Here is a 17,302-nt window from a genome sequence, read left to right as displayed (position 1 = left end):
TCATGGCTGAAGTTCAGGCGCTACTTTTCATATTTAACTGATCAAGTCATCGTCCGTTCTTCTTTTGCGCGTCACTCCGATTTCAACCCCTATCTTCTCCGCGCAATCATCACTATATAACGAAATACTTAGGGATTTTCTTCGGCAACTGTTTCGAACAGAGCGCCCCGGTCCTATATAGCGCGATTTCGTCTCCATCCGACGTCCCCTGTGGCCACCTGAAGGCTTTTCTTTTCCTTCAGCAGCCGCCCTTTTTAGACAGTATACGCTGCTTTCACTGCGCTTTTCAATAAAGCACAACTTTATTGGACCCTTTTGCACCACATCTGAGGGTTAGCGCTTCTTTCCAGGGCTCGCACAACCCGGTCCCGCACACCCCAGGCCGAACTCCACTACACCTTACAATTCACTATGGCGGACGATCTCGATGCAGAACTTCTGGCGCTGGCGGGTGACTCTTCAGATGAGGAGTCTTCCCCGCCCACCAGAGAGAAGGCCGCCTCCCCTGATCGTTCCTCTTCACCATCACAATCACCGGCCGCATCGTCCACCATGGGTCGCAGAGGCACCGCCAAACCTGTCCGACGAGGACGAAAGTCGCGTCGTCATGATGATGAGGATGGTGAACTGTAAGTTTATCCCAGCCGTACCGACGCTCATCTTGCATACCTGCCATCCCGCAGTGAGGTCCTCTGGCTAACACGACGGTCATGATTTAGATCAGCGGCCGAATCCCTCGACTCAGCCAGCATGTCGGAATCAGACTCAGCATCCGACTCAGAGGGCTCTGCTGATATAGGCGAAGACGATGGCCCGATGTTCCCTTACGAGAAGCTTTACTACTCCGCAAAGGACAAGGAGGAAATCATGGCGATGCCTGAGATTCAGCGAGAGCAGATCTTGTCTGAACGAGCGCAGGAGGTTGACCGGCACAATCAGGACCTTGCCCTCCGGCGTCTGCTGGCTTCTCGAGAACGGGAGGAAGCCCGCAAGGCCAAGAAGAACAAGCGCAAGGCTAGCGCAGCGAACTTAGATGAGGGCAACCGCAAGAGCTCGCGACAGAAGACGACGCTAGGTGGTCGTAAGGTGGGGGAGACGTCAGAGGCGATCGAGGCTTATAAGCGACAGCGCGAGCAGAAAGGCAAACGGGACGAGCTCCGCCGTCGGGACCCTGCAGCTAAGGACCAGAAGGCCCGCTCCCGGGATGATAGGCTCTCGGATGAGGACGCCGAAGGCGAGAGTGAGGTAGAATGGGACGATCGGGAACGATCTCCCTCGCCGCCCAAGGATGATCCTCCAGCAGAACTTCGCGATGTCCAGCGGACACGCGTTGGCCGGAGTAATTTCGCTCAGGTCTGCTTTTACCCCGGATTTGAGGAGGCGATTTCTGGTTGCTATGCTCGAGTGAACGTCGGCCCCAACCGCGATACTGGTCTCAATCAGTATCGTCTGTGTTTGATTAAGAGTAAGAGAATTCGGTTCCTGTTCATTTCGCGTCACTAACAATAACAGAAATCGTCGAGGAAGGGCCTATGTACGCGATGGAGGGACCGAACGGCCGCTCATTCGCCACGAATCAGTATGCCGTGCTAGCACATGGCAAGGCCGAGAAAAACTTTCCCTTTATCGCCTGCTCGGACTCCCCTTTCACTGAGGTTTGTACCCGTACGCATATAGTTCTCGACAACAAACTGACCTTCTCCAGGCCGAGTTCAATCGCTATCGTCAGACCATGGCTATCGAAGATTGCAAGATGGCCACGAAATCCCAGGTGGCCAGCAAAGTTGCCGATATCAATCGTTTACTGAACCACAAATTCACGAACGAAGAATTGAACGAAAAGCTGCGCAAGCAAGGATCACTGGATACGAAGTCGCAGTTCTTCAAACGTGTCGACATCGAGAAACAACTCAAGCTTGCCAAAGCAGCTGGTGACGATGCCGAGGCCGAGAGGCTGCAGAATGAACTAAACAGCATGGCCGCACCTAAGGTCGCCCACGGCACCAGTTTGTCCAGGCCGCGAACCGACAAGCCCTCCGAGCATGAACGCTTGGCCGAGTTAAACCTGCGCAACCAGAAGCTGAACTACGAGAATGTCCGCCGCGCCCAGCTCGAAGAGCGCAAGGCAAGCCGCAAAGCCGCCGCAGCGGTGGCCCGAGGCGAAGCCACCATCAACCCCTTCATGCGAGTCCGCACCCACGCCAGAACCCACTACGATGTCAACGGCAATAACATCGCGTCGCCCAAGCCCGGGGAGAGCGCCAGCCAAGACACCTCAGCTTCAGGCACGCCCTCCAAGGCCAGCACGCCCACCACTAGCACGACACTTGCAGCTAGCCAGAAGAAACCTGTGAAGAGCGGTGCGATCCGTCATCGCAACATGGACGACGAGAACATCGCCGCTCTAGATATTGAGTTGGATATTGAGATCTAGTCTCTTTGCTAATCTCAAATATCGTGGCTACCACCAACTATTTCCATCTCAGGAAGCTTGCAGCTCTAAACCAAACCAGCTCCTGACAGATGAACGATTGCCACACACTATATTGGAGGAAATCTGAGGGTACATCTTGGGACTTGAATGCATTCGAAAGCATATGCTATAGCGGCTGTTTTATCATTTGATTGTAAAAATCTTTTTTCTTTCTTTCCTTCTTCTTTTTCTTTTCTGGTGGTGTTCACTGGCGTCCAACAAGAGAAATCCACGGCGCGCTGTATTTTTAAGGACCCTTGCAAATAAACAATTACTCATTATCAATACATTCTGTTCTAACATTATGCATGACGATTGATCAAGGCTTGCGTTTCAGTGCCATTAACTGCTAACTATACTTAAGGTATTTAAGGATAGACGATAAGCGACAATCTATGACAATCATCACGTGTCACAACCCGCCGTTCCACGCCAACACGCGCCCGCGCGCCGCGGCGCGTCTTTCACCCCCCAAACCGGCATCCGTCCGCCCTTGATTAATCAAATCTACCGAATAGATCAGACAGCTCTCTGCCTCAATTGAACAACCCAACCAGCCCAACCATTATTCATCTGGCAGGGCACTACTTTCTTTGTCCCCTTCTGCAAATGCCCGCTCAATTGCCTAGATACCAGAAATGACCCCCTAACCACGCATTAACGAAACATAACCGCAACCACCGAAAAACCGGAATTCGATGATACTGATACCCAACCCCCAAAAATAACCACACCCCCAATACATACATACATACATACATACATACATGAACATAATGTCCTCGACACCCTCCACCCCCCGCACAACCACGCGCTCCGCGTCCCCCGAAACAGCGGAACCGCTACTCACGCCCGGCCGCAAAATCAAAGCCATGCTCGCGGCGTTCGACAGCGACAGCGACTCCGAGACCGAAGGTCCACAGAACGGAAGTGACAAAACTGACGATTATCAGTCTACGACGCGACTCAGTGATGCGTTGAAGAAGAGTCGGATTTCTTCGTTTGTGGGGTCCGCGGGGTCGTCGCAGATGATGGTTGATGGGTTGGATGAGGAAGATGAGGAGGAGGAAGAGGAGGATGTGATTCGGCCGAAGGGGCGGATGGCTGCTAGATTGCAGGGTGGGAGTGGTGCGGAGTCGATGACGGCTTTTGAGCGGGTTTCGAAGAGTTTACGCGCCGAGAAGGAGGGTGATGATGACAATGGCAGTAAGGGAAATGGGCATGAGGAGGAGGATGATGATGAGGATGATGATCTCCCGACGGCTGGACCGAGACGGAGAGGGATTACGAATGCCAGCAAATCTCGTCTGTTGCCCGATCCTGGGCTTGAAGAGGAGGAGGAGGAGAATGAGGAGGAGGCTCCTGCGCGCGCTTACTCTCCGCTCTTCGTCTCGTCGCCCGTCAAGGGACGGGACGATGATGGCGATGCCGATAAGCAAGCCATGTCAGATGAGGATGACGACGAAAACACACCAAAGCCACCCAATTCCCGGTTCTTGGCTCTCGTGGCGCAGAAGCGGAAAGAGCGTGAGGAGAAGGAAAAGGCCGAGGCCGAGAGACGGGCGGCTGCGCGAGCAGCGAATCAGCAGCAGGAGCAGCCGTCTGACTCGGAGATGATGATGTCTGCGAGTGAGGGCGAGGGCGACAGTGCCTCGGGTGCCAAATTCAGAAAGCAGCAGCAGCAGCAGTCACGGCCGGCGGCGCGGAAGGCGAGCAAAAAAGCGCTGGAGGAGATGAATCGCGAAACGCAACGTATGAGTCGTAACATGCAGTTGGCGCATCAGGCGCAGACGAAGAAGAAGATCTCCAAGGAGAGCTTCTTTGCGCGCTTCAACTCCATGCAGCCTGCTGGCGGGCAGGATCCTGCTGCCCCTGCGGCTGGGGAGAATTCGTCGAGCACGACCGAATCGCAGAACTCGTCGGATGCCGAGGCACAGAAGGAGAAGGAGACCCCTCGCACGTCGCCTGTGCTGGGCCCTGTGGAAAAGGTGCCGACTGCGGAGGGAACTACCGACAATATGGCAGACGGACCCGAATTCCCTACGCTGGAAGATATTCTTGCCAATCCGCGTCCGCAGCCAGAGGAACCAATTGTTGCTCGAGTGGAGGTGGAGGCGACAGCTTCGAAATCAGATGTCGCGCCGCCCAAGAAAGAAAATAAGGTATTGACTGTGTCTGCGGTCCGCGTCAGGCTCTCCCGTGAAGAAGTGGCGCGCCAGCAGCAAGACGACTCGGACAGTGATTTGGAGATTGTCACCTCGCCTGCCAAGTGCCGACGTATTGCAGCTTTCGAGAACCTCCCCGCCAAGAAGTTGCAGGAACCGGCTTCGATGGTCAAGTTGAAAGCTCTAGCGCACTTGACGTCTCCCAACCGCAAATCAAAGGGTATGAATGGGGCTCAGCTCTCTGCGACGTCGCTTCTGAAGGCAAGACAACAAGCTGCCAAAGAAAGACAAGAGAGGATCGAAGAGCTTAGAGCGAAGGGTATCCACATCGAAACGGCTGAAGAGCGTGCTGCCATGGAGGATGAACTCGAGAACCTGGTCGAAAAGGCACGAATGGAAGCCGACGCAATCGCCAAGCAGGAACGAAAAGCTGCTAAGCGCGACGGCGATGATGACGAGGACGAGGACGAGGACTACGATTATTCGGGGTCTGAGGACGGGGCTGAGAGTGGCGAAGACGAAGATGAAGAGATGGCAGACGCACAGTCAGGTGGTGGGGAACTGGTCGACTCTGCGGCCGATGAAGGTGACGAATCGGAAGACGACAAGTCCGAAATCATGTCGTCTGAGGAGACCGAGATGCCAACCCAGAGACGAAAGCGACAGACCCGGGTCATCAGCGACGATGAGGATGAGGACGAGGAACAAGAGCCTAAGACGCCAGCGAAACCCATCATTGCCGCCACCACGCCCGGAACACGGTCTGTCGACCGACCTCATCTCCCTGCACAGAATTCCAACGACCTGATGAGCTTGACGCAGGCTTTTGCAGGTACGATAGCCGGAAGCCCGCAACGCAGTCAACAGACGCCTGCTGCCACACTTCCGAACACTTTGCCCGAGCCTGGGCACGACGAGTCCGATTCCCGTGTTTTCATCAGGGACAGCCAAGTGCCAAGGGCCGAGTCCCATGATATACTGTCTAACTACGCCCAGTCCACCGCGCGAGTGTCTGAATCCCCGGCCCCACGCTCGTTATCCGGTTTCTCGCAGATCCCCGACCCCACGCAAGATGAAGGCTTCATTCTATCACCGTTTGACCCGTTAAAACGATTCCTTGGCACCCCGCAGTCTACCATAGAAACCGTCATCGTGGACCAAAACCAGTCTCCTGTTCCAACAAGAAGCATCCGTCATTTGAAGCGTGGCGGACGCGCAGCCGATCTCTCTATGATTGAAGAACAAGAGGAGGGGGAAGGAGATTTTGAGATCAGCGTCAATGCCTTCAATGTGGTGAAGGGACCTAAGAAGAGCAAGGAGCCTGCTGTTCTGTTTGACAAGAGCAAAAGCAAAGCCAAGGACATCGTGGAGGAAGCAGCCGAGGAGTCTGACGACGAATATGCCGGATTAGGCGGCGGAAGCGACGACGATGACGATGACGAGGAGAACGCTTTTGACAGACAGATGATCAACGACAATAGCGGAGAGACTGTTGACGAAAAGCAACTCGCTGCCTTGAATGCGTAAGTCCTTGCCCCTGTGAAAATATTCTCGTAGTTTTCTGTACAACTAATCACCGAATAAACAGCCACCATCAACGCACCAACGACGAAAAGCAAGTCGCCAAGTTGTTGAAGGACATCACGACAGGAGCCCTCCGCCGTCGCCGCGGCGCGAACGCAGACGACGAGTTTGACCTAGACGATTCAGACGACGAACTCCTAGCGCGTCGCCGAGAGAAGCAGCGCGAGTTCGCCCGGATGCGCAAGGCCCTCCTCGCCGACGAGAAGATAGGCGAGATCGCGGAAAACCCCAAAAAGGCCGCTTTCTTCCGCGCCGTCGAAGACCGCGATGACGACGATGACGAAGACCTCGGCTTCGACTTCATGGAAGAGGAGGACGAGAGCCAACAAGACAGCAACAATAACAAGAACACCCAACCCGATCAACCCGAGACCCAGCAGAACAACAACAACGACAATACCACCACCGACCCCCTTCAAAACGACGAGAACAACAACAACAAACGTAAACGTCCTCTCGACCCAGCCACAGAATCAACCTACAACCGGCCCCCGCCGCACCTCCGCCGCAAGCCCGCGTCCGCCATGTCGAAGAAACCAGCAACGCTCGCCGAGATCCGCGAGACGCTATCTTTCCTAACGGAAACCCACGAATACGATTCCTTCCACGAGGACGCGTCCCTGGACCACGAAGACAACCCGGAGGAGACCCTAATGGATCTCGACCCAACAGCCTTCGACTCCGACTCCGACGATGAACTCGCCGGCCCCACCCCCTCTGGCACCCACAAACCGCAAAACCCCCAACAACCCCCTGCCAACCTCCTCTCCCACCACCCCCGCCGCACCCGCGGTCCGGTGGTCGACCGCCTCGCCCTCCTCCGCCAAGCCTCCAGCAACTCGGCCTCCACAACCTCCGCCTCCACCTCCGCCTCCGGCGGAAAACTCGCCTTCGCAACCAACGCCGATAACAATAAGACCCAAGCCGACGGCAGCGGCATAGGCATAGGGATGATGGGCTTCCACCGCCCGCCGTCCTTCATCCGACGGAGCACCTCGTCCAGTAGTTCCTCCGGAGGAGGAGGAACAACATCGGCGAATAACAGTCGACGAAGCAGCATGGCTTCCGTCAACTCAGGCCATGGGTCCAGTAAATCCACCACCACCACCACGAACGCGAACCCCGGAGGTATCAAGAAGGGCGGCGCGGTGAATTACTACACTGCGGCGCGGGAGCGGGAGCGTGAGAAGCAGCTTCGTATGCAGCGAAGGGAGGGTGGCGCGGGCTCAAAGAGCTTTGCGGCTTTGTTGAAGGATGATAAGCGGGTGGCGGGCAGGTTGGGGGCGTTGGGGGGGAAGGGGCAGTGGGAGTGAATTAGCCCTGTTGGATTGGATTGCTTGTGCTCTTTTGAGTGTTGGTGGAGATTGTGGAGGGCTTATTGATGCTTTATATCTTAACTGCACTGGACTGGACTGGATTGTTTTCTTTTATTCTATGATTGTGGATGTTATTGTACCTATCAGGCGGGCGCATTTGGGGAGGATATCATAGGCGTTGGGGCTGGATATGGTTTTGAGCTTTAGTTCCGTTCAGCAATCCTAATGTACATGAATTTCTACACTTTGACTGCGATATGTATGAGTCCATCGGTTGTACAGTACTTAGTTTTTGGCCACTATTTACCAGGTGACTATCATTCGCTAGTCTGATAAAGCCAAAACTGCAATCCCCCTCACAAATGAATCTCACTGATGAATAAAGGCACTTGACCTATCGCAGCCTTTCCAGATTTAACACCAGGGAAAAAAGGATCTTGAAGTGTCCGAAGCTTGCGATTTAGGTGAAGTTCCTAGGACAGTGCTGGCGTTGTTGATGGCAGCGGCCTTTACAGCTTCGGTGCTCAGAAGTTTACTTCTCTAGCGGTGTTACACATATTGTATGTGCTCGAGTGGGAAAGAGCTTGTTGGGATGCATTTACACATCGCCCGTCACTGAATAGGCATAACTCGGAATTAGTTTCGAGGTTCCCGCTATCGCTAACAAAGACAAGTTTCTGAGAATACCAACCTTGGCATGGCCCCGTTCCGATGACAAACGACAAATCCCGAGCGCGAGGAAGACCGGGTTAAGCATGCCTGTGCTCTCGCGAATGCATCAGTTGAGGGCATCTGAGGATTTGCGTGATATATGAGATATGGGTGACATGCTATTTCCAGCGTATCGACCCTGCGAGCTTATTCATCGACCATAATTACCCTGATAGGTATTTCCAGCAGGCATGATAACATGTTGAGAACGAAGTGATCAGCAGAGTGCTGCAGGTGGCGACGGGCGGCCTTCGCAAGTACATGGGAATCTGCACGGCATGGAGCTTTACTCAAAGACGGTAGCTGGGATGGCGCGCATGTGCCACTTGCTCGTCCATCAGCCGAGAGAATGCTCATCCATGGCATATATCAGGCTTTGCAGCCCATGAGCCTGGTGCTGTGGCCCCGCAGCGGCACCCTGGCCCTTGGAATTCGGAACATGATACACAACATAGTCTGCCGCCAACGACTTCACGTCTGTCGCGGTCCAACGATTGGTGTTGAGTTGTTGCATGACAGCTCGAACCTTGGGTGAAATGAGAGATACGTCTGGTTTTGTGGCCTTGAGGACTAGTTCGATGGTCCGGAGGAACGCAGTGCACAACCGACCCCATCCGAGACTCATGTGCCAGAGACCAACCACACAACTCTCCAAGACGAGGCTCCACTTGGGATCTTGCGGGCGCAATTGAGAGATGGAATGCACGCCTGCCGCACAAAAGTAATGGAGCATAACAACCGGCAAAGACTTGAATCCATGGCAGGTTTGAAACAAGAGAATGAGAGATCCGATGGCACTCATGGCCTGTAGTTTGAGGCCCTGGGTGTCGAATTCGGTATTGATTGGGGTGTTCGTTGAATCGGAATAGAGATTGAAAAGCTCGCATAATGAGACAACTGTCGCATGATAGTACATACTGTACGGATGAAGTGAGTAAGGAACATAGATGCAAAGGAAAGAAATAGAGACTCACTGTAAAATGAGAATATGTGGCGACGTGTTCTCGTCCGGAGTGACAACAGAAGGTAAACTGGCCCGCCAGTCCAGGAGCTTCTCATAGAGCTGGAAGCCGTACTCCCAGTCTTCTTGGTTCATGGGTGAGTCCGGAAACTTCAAGGCAAAGATGGCGATATCATTGACAATGACTACCAAGCCCCCTCGAGCTCTTGCAGCCGTGTGCACAAAAGGCCGAAAGATTGGATTAAGAAAAGGGTATGGGCTCCATTCATCTCCTTCATCTAGAGCTGCCGCTTCGGTTTCAGAAAAACTGACGGACGGCGGCTCTTTCCAGGCCGATTTCTTTCGGTACACTTGCGCCGCTAGTCTGTGATACATCAGTGAAGTCCGAGGAGCGGGCAGCTATAAGGCGGCATCTTACGCTTGAACGTCGAAAACAGCCCATGAGATTAGTTTGTGACACCTAGAAACGGAATCGGCTTCTCGATCGATATCGTCCTGGAGAAAAGACGGCTGTTCCTGATGAAGCCCCAGTTGACGACATAACGTAGCGCCATGCATGATATAACTTGTTCCCATTCGATCAATCCCAAAGGTACAACACAACAAGCCAATCATGATACTCGACTGCGCCGTGGGAAGGCAGGTGATTTCTTTTTCAATATTCCACAGGCGTTGCAGGGCCGAATACAGCTTCTCGCCCAACACTTTCTCCTCCCGTCGATCTGTGATTCGCGCCAGATGGTAAGAGAAACTCTAATACCAAGGTTAGTTGTTGATGCCCATACGAAACGTAATAGGACCGGAATAGCGATTACACAGCCGAAGAACAAAAGCGCATGGACCAGAAGAGATGAACAGAACCGCGTACGACCGCTCTCGAGGTCGCGAAGGAACATTTCCTGGTCGATGAGATGCCATGTCGGGTTGTCCCACGTAAAGTAGAGAGACAAAAGATGGCTGGCAGTGGTATTGTCGACGAGATCGGTCCAGTGGCCGATGTTGCTGGTTTGTACCAGTGGACAATCCTGCAGAGGTTGAGTAGAGCTGGCGCGATTGGAGGCCAAGGTTAGGTGCATGCGAGCCAGTGAGATACCGGGATGTGGCTGTTGCAGATGTTGATCCGATAGCGATCGAGCAGCCATCAGTGTGGAGAATGCTTCTGGATTCCCTTGAAAGTGTTTCTGCGGATCTAAGTAACAGGACTGGACTAGTGTGGGGAGTTACTCACACTGATGATCTCTTCGATGGGCTTGATGTCCATGCGATTGCTTTCCGAGATGATATCGCGCAGCAGAGTTTCATAGGCTGTAGCTCTGAAACGAACAGTATCCAATTCCAGCTGCTGACGTTCACGTTTTGACCCTGCATAGTAACAGTCGAGATCGAGGCGACTACATTGCCTACACACGGGCTTGCGACCGTCGCACTTGGTCTTTCTGGTACGGCAAGCAGCACACGCACGTGCCGTGCGCTGCTGATTAGACTTGAGTGATGAAGTAGGAAGCCGAGGAATAGGCAACTTTTTCGGTGTTCTCTGTTGCGCAGCATCAGGGATACGGCCTTTTACGGTGTCCTCGGCCGCCCCAGGTTCAGCGGACGCCTGCATGTCAATGTTAAAACCATGAAGAAAATCAGGAAGGTAGATTCAGATCGATGGGTGAAGGAAAAGGAGAAAAGAAAGGAGAAAGGGATCACGCAAAAGCATCAGTATTGAATGGCAACAATGGCAACACCCTGGCATCCAGAATTGGCGGCAAAACTGGATGATTAATGCATGCCAAGACATGCCGTATACCCCAATTGAAAAAAAACCTGCGATGGCCCAAAAGTTGGCTCCGGAATAGCTGCTGCATAGTAGGGCAACCCTGATAGGGGGCGACCCAAAGGATAAGTTTTCCGTACTAGAAGTTGGCCACTCTGATCCACACGTCCCACATTGCAACCAGCTACTCGGGTCGACTCCCAGCAATCACTAACTTGGCAAAAGATCTAACCATGACGTTGTCGGCATATGCGACCACATTCGGTTTCGGGCTTTGCTTGGAGACACCTCGTAGGCACTAGACAAGGACAACCGTCAACCTTTCCTCTGGAACCACTCTTTTCAAGCATAGCTGTAGGTTCATCGGTTGCGAAAGGTTTTCTAGGAACGAGCATGTCAGACCGCAGCGAGAATTGGCTAGGATACCCCAGATCGTACCTCATTTTGCCAAGTTGCCCTGAGAACGTCTCCACAAACACCAATACTTTCACCATATAACGATCAACTTAAGCTCGGTCAACAAAGGATGCGGAAGATTATACCCGGCCTTGACCCTGCAATCAAGATACAACGCACTTGAGCATCGTCCATGGCCCACCGGCTGCAAGGGTAGTGAAACCACCGTCTGTCCACCCCTTAGCAATAATAGCATTTTCCTCAAAGAGTGCGATGCAGAAGTAAAAAAGGCCAATCAGACCTATCGCGGAACAACACGCAACTAGTGCTTCAGGATCCAAACATTAGCATGATGTCCTCATATCCGCAGGTATTTCCGCATACACCGATTAGCCGCTATCCCAGCGAGAGGACCGAGACTTGCTGGCCACTCGGCATTTTTTGCCGTAATTGTTGAGGGTTGTCAGAATTCTTGGCAAGAAGCCACCCGGAACTATCAACTGCCTTATGGGCCCAATGAGGTGCGAAAGAATCTGCTGCTCAGGGGGTGTTCCCGAGGAAAGCTCGCTAATGACTCTCCCAGTGTAGCATAGCTCTCTAGAGTCTCCTGCCTATTTGATATTAGTCTGGGGACGGCTCGGTTCCACCAGTATGGCACTAGATATAGCCCAAGACTTCTCCGAGCGGGACCGTCGGATGGAAAGAATGGTTGTACCGTACAAATGCTCGTGAAGCCCCAAAGCCCGACCGGCGATCTAGCGGTTCGAAGCGCACCGCCAGTGTCACGCTGACAACAAAACATTTAAGTGTCTAACGGTTTCAGGTCCGTTAGCATCCGGAAACGTGAGGAGCGTAAGTGATCGGGGAAGTAGGCGGATTTAAATGGTCCGTTGTCCTACTTCGATTGGGTGGAACTATTTTCCGTCAAACAGGGCGATGGTGGGTCGCCTGCATGAGGTAGATCTCACAATCTCGCACAGGAAAAAATGGATGAAAACAAGGCTAGCGGGACGGGGCGTTGCAATTTTGGTGAAACGATTCAGGTCAAGGTATTTGACGTGGTGATCGTTATGTTTCCACTCACAAGGCAAGGAGGCATAATGAAAAGCATGGATTGTGAGTTGAGGGGAATTATGATTAAGGCAGGTGAGGTGAAAACTCAGAAGAAGACGATTGAGGAAGAGCCGGAGTGCGGAGTCGGCATCACCTGACTGAGACCCCTCACAATCACCCTTCTATAAGCTGGAGTTTGAGTACAATGATGGGCAGACGAAGGATTAATTGCTGGCGTGCATGGAATGGCATGGCAATCGACTCTTACAAATCACACTGACTAGTTGCGATTAGCTGAGAGATCTCGATAGCTAATTGCTCGAACTCTCGGGGAAATTCCGGGGTATATAGCAGGTAAGTCCTATAGCTTCCCGCTCTACTCGAGGATAATTAAGGATTTACTGCTGAAGGGACAAGAAATTGAAAAAAAGGGAATCATAAATCATCATTGTTTATGCCTGACAATGCTAATATCGCATCCACCAAGAAAATGGGGCTTCAGACCAGTTTCGCTTCACGACCTGATCTTTGAATGCAAAGAACCCATCAGCTCTATATACAGAGAAGAATATACACATCAAACTTTAATTATGGCAGCCCGGCCACAGACAACAAACAAAACAAAACGGGGAATTGAGGAAGGCTTACGCCGAGAACAGCTCATCAAATCTCTCATCGGCTTCCTTGGTGACATCCACACCGTAGATCTCGCGCTGCACGTCCGCATCGGCCCACTTGTCGGGCACCGGGCCCTTACCCTCACGAAGGGCGGCGAATTGCTTATCGCGCTCCTCCTTGGCGGCACCTTCTCCCAGGTGCAGCGCCCGACCAGAGGCAGCAGCCATCTCGACGAGAGCGTACGCACGGTTTTTGCGGATCTTCTCGTACACCTTCAAGGCCTTGTTGATTGAGGCGGGGGTCGTATCGGGCAGCTTGGAGAGCACGACGCCAATGACGGCACCGTCCTCAATCGCCTGCGCGGCACCCTGCGCCAAATGAGGGAGGGTCGGGTGGCAGGAGTCACCGACGAGGGCGACGGACTCGTGCACCCAGGTGGGCAGGGGCTCGTGAACGCGGAGCTTCCACTCGCACACCTCACCCTCCGGGACGTAGCTGAGCATACGCTGAACCATGGGGCAGAAATCCCCGAACACCTTCAACATGACGGACTTGTCACCGCGAGTGGTGTAGGTGGCGTTGGTGGCAGCGGCGAAGTTGGTGTCAGGCTGAGTGGTGGAGAGGTTATAAATGGTGTTGTTGGAGACCGGATAGGCAATGATGTGACGTTTCTCGCCAATCCAGCGGGTAACCCTGTTGCCGCTTATCAGGGCCAGAAGCTCGGGGTCATCCTTGACCTGATCTTTGTGGATCATGATACGGTAAGCGGCCTGGTTGGTATCCTTGACACCGGCCTGGATGCCAAGCAAGTCGAGCATGGCAACACGCGTGTTGGATTTGATGCCATCGGCACCAAGGAGAACGTCGGCCTCCACGCGGTAGGGTTGCTGGGTGGTGTCACGAGGAACAGCCTTGAACGAGGGCTTGGGACCAAAGGAGACGTCCTGGGCGGTGGTAGCAAAGTGGAAGCGAATCGCGTCAGGGTAACTAAGGCAGCCTTGGTAAAGGCCGTTGGCGAGAGATGAACGGTGGCCGACCATGTGCGGGTAACCGTAGGTCTCTGCGATGTATTCCAGTGGTACGTGAGCCAGTTCCGCATCCGTGGCTCCAACTATGAGGATATGTCAGCCGTTTGATCGATTGCTTCAACTGACTCAAAACAGCTTACCTCGAACACTAGTCTCGACAACGTTGACAGCCTCAGCCTCAATCTGTTTCCAGACGCCTAAACGGTTGAGGACACGAGCCATGTTGGGGGCCAGTTGAATACCAGCTCCAACGAAGCCCAAGTCAGAGGCTGTCTCGTAGACATCAATGTTCTTGAAACCCTCGCGGGCCAAGGCCAGAGCGCAGGTCAAACCACCCATACCTATTTTCAATCTTAGTATAGGTGTTTTCTCGAGAAACATACTTGATAGGGCTTAGGGGACGGGAATCGCGGCATACCTGCGCCCAGAATGGCGACCTTCAGATCTTGCGGAGACTGAGCCATTGTGTGAAAAGAAGAAAATGAGAGGAGAGATAGAAGGAGACGAGAGGAGAGGAGAGGAGAGGAGATTGGTCTTAGGAGGAAATACGAGAGAGAATGAAGGCACAGGATATACTGGGATTAAATATGATATGGCGACCGGCAATCGGGATGGGGGTGGCGGAGTAAATCTTAGCCGTGGCGCCTCCTCTTCCCCACGATTTCCCACATCCCAACCAGCTGGCTCGGACTGAATCTTTCGAACGCGAGAGGCGAATTCTCTCTCCGGTGACTGGTTTTGTCACTTCTATCTCCCCCAGGCTTCAGGCAAATGGTTCATGCTTCCCCACACATCGGCAACGGACCCCGTGGGGCGATTCAGCTCACTGCCGGGGATGACTTTATCCTCTCCAATACGCGGACTTGGATACAAATGGTGAAGTCATGGTATTAAGATTATGATTAGTATTATCTGATTGTACATCGGTAGACGGAGTCGGTATAAGAACATAGAGAATGAGATGTGGGGAGGTCCATCCTCTACAAAGCTATGCCCAGGTCCTTTGTAATGGTGCCCACGGGCACTCCCACCCCCGGCAGCCCCAGACCCGAGACCAACGCCGCAACATCGGGAGCCAACTTGATCAGCAGGAAGCCACCGTCATCGCCCACCACCGTCAGCAGACAATCCACCTCGGGGCCCAAGTCAGCGATCAACTCACCAACCGACGCGGCCGACCGGACCACCTCGCCCACACTGCGCCCAATACCAGTCAAGCCCAAGCCATTCAGCAGCTGAGCGACGGGGTTGCTCAGTTGGATCAATAGTAACTCGGTGTTCTCACCGGTGATTCGAAGAAAACAGTCCACAATAGGTCCCAATCTCTCGAGCAGGCCGCTCGGGTTCGAGACATCCTCTCGACGCTTCAAACTGCTGCCAATGTCACTCAACAGGTTCCCAACAGGCTGAGCGAGCGCGTCTAGCCCAAGACCGCGGAGCAGACCTGCGACAGGCTGGTCCAATTCGATCAAAAGGTAGCCGACACCCCTTCCCGTCACAATGCAAAGGTTGTCAACGGGCTGGCCTAGGTCCGACACCAGCTCGCCAATACTGGAGGCGCTCTTGATAATGCTGCCCACAGGCTGAGCCAGACCGACCAAGCCGAGTTCGGTCAGCAGATCGGCCACCGGGTCGCTCAGCTGGATGAGCAGCTCTTCCGTGCCGCTACCCACCACCTTCAACAGGCGATCAGCCTGAGGACCCAGGTCTTGGATAAGGTGTCCCGTGCCATGACAGTGGTCGTGTTCACATGAAGAAGAACCTGGCTGAGTTGTGCTAGGAGTCGAGGAGCCAGTTCCGATGGGAAAAGCTCCCGATGGTGGGGAACCGCCGGGAGCGCTCGAAGCGCTTCCAGGAGTGGTTGTGCCGGAGGGGGTAGGTGCAAGGGAACCGCCCGGGCCAGCGGGACCAGAGGGACCGGAGGGACCGGGGGAGCCATCCGGACCAGCGGGGCCCGACGGGCTAGAAGGACTAGACGAGTCACCGGGAGCAGAAGGTCCAGAGGGCTCCAACGATCCTCCGGAGCCAGAAGGATCAGAAAAGCCAGACGGTCCGGAAGCACCCGAAGGCTCCCCAGAAGGCTCGTCATTTGGAGTACAAGGGCCTGAGGGCACAATGGCCGAGGGAGCTGGTTGATATCCTGGCAGAGTTGCAGGCTGAGAGGAAGCGGGAGCCGGGCTTTCGGGGAAAGAAGGAATACCCGATGGAGAGCCACCAGAGGATAGAGGACCAGAAGGTGCAGGGGATGACGTCTCGGGAACAGGCTGTGGGGGCTCAGAACCACTGCCATTCCTGCCAGAGCCATTGTACCCGCTGGGCTGGCAAGTGCATCCACTATCGCGAGAGTAAGGTTGGCCCATTGGTGTCGCCACGGTATAGGCGGCCAGGACAAGGGCCGTCAAAATAGAGGCCTTCATGGTGAAGAAGTGTCTAAAGAATGACTAACTAGAACAAGCGAATGACGGGTTGTTGAGTAAGACAAGGAAGGAGATGGAAAAGAAAGAAGGAAACGACGAGAGCGAAAGAGCGAGCTTGCTGGCCTGGGATGATGACGAGAAGGCGCACGAGCAATGGTATATTTATACTGTCACCGTTTAGGTTGCAACCAGGCCATTTTCTGGCGTTCGTATCTTGTATAGATCAATCGAGATTAACCACGACGTATGCCCAAATAAGCAGCAGGGGCTAGGCAGAGACTATTGTCCGTCAGAAATGTCACTATCAAAGGGGCTGTTGATCTCTCACAGCCAAAGCCGCAGACGATCGGCGCATGAGTGACAATTAAGATTCGGGAGAATGACTCCCGACTGATCAAGCTTGATTCATTTGCTGACAGAAAGTTCTGCTCGGAAGATTTCTTATCTAGACTCTTTCTGATAGCAGCATGTCGGCATATATACGCCAGGTCAGTGAAGAAAGAAATGTGCGTCGTTTGAGGAGTGTGTAGAGAGCGGGGTTGAAACGAACGGACCCTAAAGGACTTCATGATTGGAATTGTTTAATCCATGTAATCACTTTTCTTGTAATGGAGTACAAGGCCCCACAGCTCACTTAGTACTTGCTAGCTATCTGCGGTGGCTGTCAATGGTGTATTGCGGGACTTCCGCTTGGCTGCCCGAACAATCCGCATCCTGAATGAAAATTGGCACGGGCTACTCTCTGACTCGGGTTGACAGATAAATTGGAGTTCTAGACGATGCAGGAACCAGGATGAGTAGACTACGGAACTGAACTT

At 53.5% G+C, this 17,302-nt stretch overlaps 5 protein-coding genes across 5 annotated transcripts; 2 read left to right on the top strand and 3 right to left on the bottom strand.

Annotated features, from left to right (window-relative positions):
- The first annotated feature begins 43 nt into the window (after positions 1-43).
- On the top strand, positions 44-2,770 carry BO97DRAFT_479334 (RNA polymerase-associated protein). Its single transcript, XM_025700686.1, has 4 exons — positions 44-629; positions 720-1,465; positions 1,513-1,655; positions 1,706-2,770. Exons 1-4 carry the CDS (start codon positions 412-414, stop codon positions 2,432-2,434), a joined length of 1,836 nt encoding a protein of 611 aa, XP_025549444.1. The 5' UTR covers positions 44-411; the 3' UTR covers positions 2,435-2,770.
- A 245-nt stretch (positions 2,771-3,015) lies between these two features.
- BO97DRAFT_394394 (uncharacterized protein) lies at positions 3,016-7,535 on the top strand (the record flags this gene model as incomplete). The annotated part of the gene is made up of 2 exons (XM_025693976.1): positions 3,016-6,161; positions 6,227-7,535. Exons 1-2 carry the CDS (start codon positions 3,241-3,243, stop codon positions 7,533-7,535), a joined length of 4,230 nt encoding a protein of 1,409 aa, XP_025549443.1. The 5' UTR covers positions 3,016-3,240.
- Positions 7,536-8,547: 1,012 nt separating this feature from the next.
- Positions 8,548-10,816, bottom strand: BO97DRAFT_372799 (putative C6 transcription factor; the record flags this gene model as incomplete). Its single annotated transcript, XM_025692878.1, has 5 exons — positions 8,548-9,166; positions 9,224-9,574; positions 9,629-9,963; positions 10,011-10,391; positions 10,439-10,816. The coding sequence occupies 5 exons, from the start codon at positions 10,814-10,816 to the stop codon at positions 8,587-8,589; spliced, it is 2,025 nt and encodes a 674-aa protein (XP_025549442.1). The 3' UTR covers positions 8,548-8,586.
- A 2,249-nt stretch (positions 10,817-13,065) lies between these two features.
- On the bottom strand, positions 13,066-14,581 carry BO97DRAFT_444726 (putative monooxygenase; the record flags this gene model as incomplete). Its single annotated transcript, XM_025698484.1, has 3 exons — positions 14,486-14,581; positions 14,208-14,408; positions 13,066-14,150 (listed from the first exon to the last, which is right to left on the bottom strand). The coding sequence occupies exons 1-3, from the start codon at positions 14,529-14,531 to the stop codon at positions 13,066-13,068; spliced, it is 1,332 nt and encodes a 443-aa protein (XP_025549441.1). The 5' UTR covers positions 14,532-14,581.
- A 466-nt stretch (positions 14,582-15,047) lies between these two features.
- On the bottom strand, positions 15,048-15,794 carry BO97DRAFT_349720 (uncharacterized protein; the record flags this gene model as incomplete). Its single annotated transcript, XM_025691924.1, has 1 exon — positions 15,048-15,794. A coding segment is annotated over one exon (747 nt), but the record flags the coding sequence as incomplete, so codon positions are not given.
- Positions 15,795-17,302: the final 1,508 nt, after the last annotated feature.

This window comes from Aspergillus homomorphus, assembly GCF_003184865.1.
Source record: "Aspergillus homomorphus CBS 101889 unplaced genomic scaffold BO97scaffold_30, whole genome shotgun sequence".
NCBI classification, from domain to species: Eukaryota; Fungi; Ascomycota; class Eurotiomycetes; order Eurotiales; family Aspergillaceae; genus Aspergillus; species Aspergillus homomorphus.
This window is presented reverse-complemented; position numbering and strand designations above follow the sequence as displayed.

Excerpts from the sequence above, each read along its gene's own strand:
- BO97DRAFT_479334 (XM_025700686.1), top strand. The coding sequence starts at position 412 with ATGGCGGACGATCTCGATGCAGAACTTCTGGCGCTGGCGGGTGACTCT. Across the intron at positions 630-719 it reads GATGATGAGGATGGTGAACT|ATCAGCGGCCGAATCCCTCG; the intron begins GTAAGTTTATCC and ends GTCATGATTTAG. Across the intron at positions 1,656-1,705 it reads CGGACTCCCCTTTCACTGAG|GCCGAGTTCAATCGCTATCG; the intron begins GTTTGTACCCGT and ends GACCTTCTCCAG.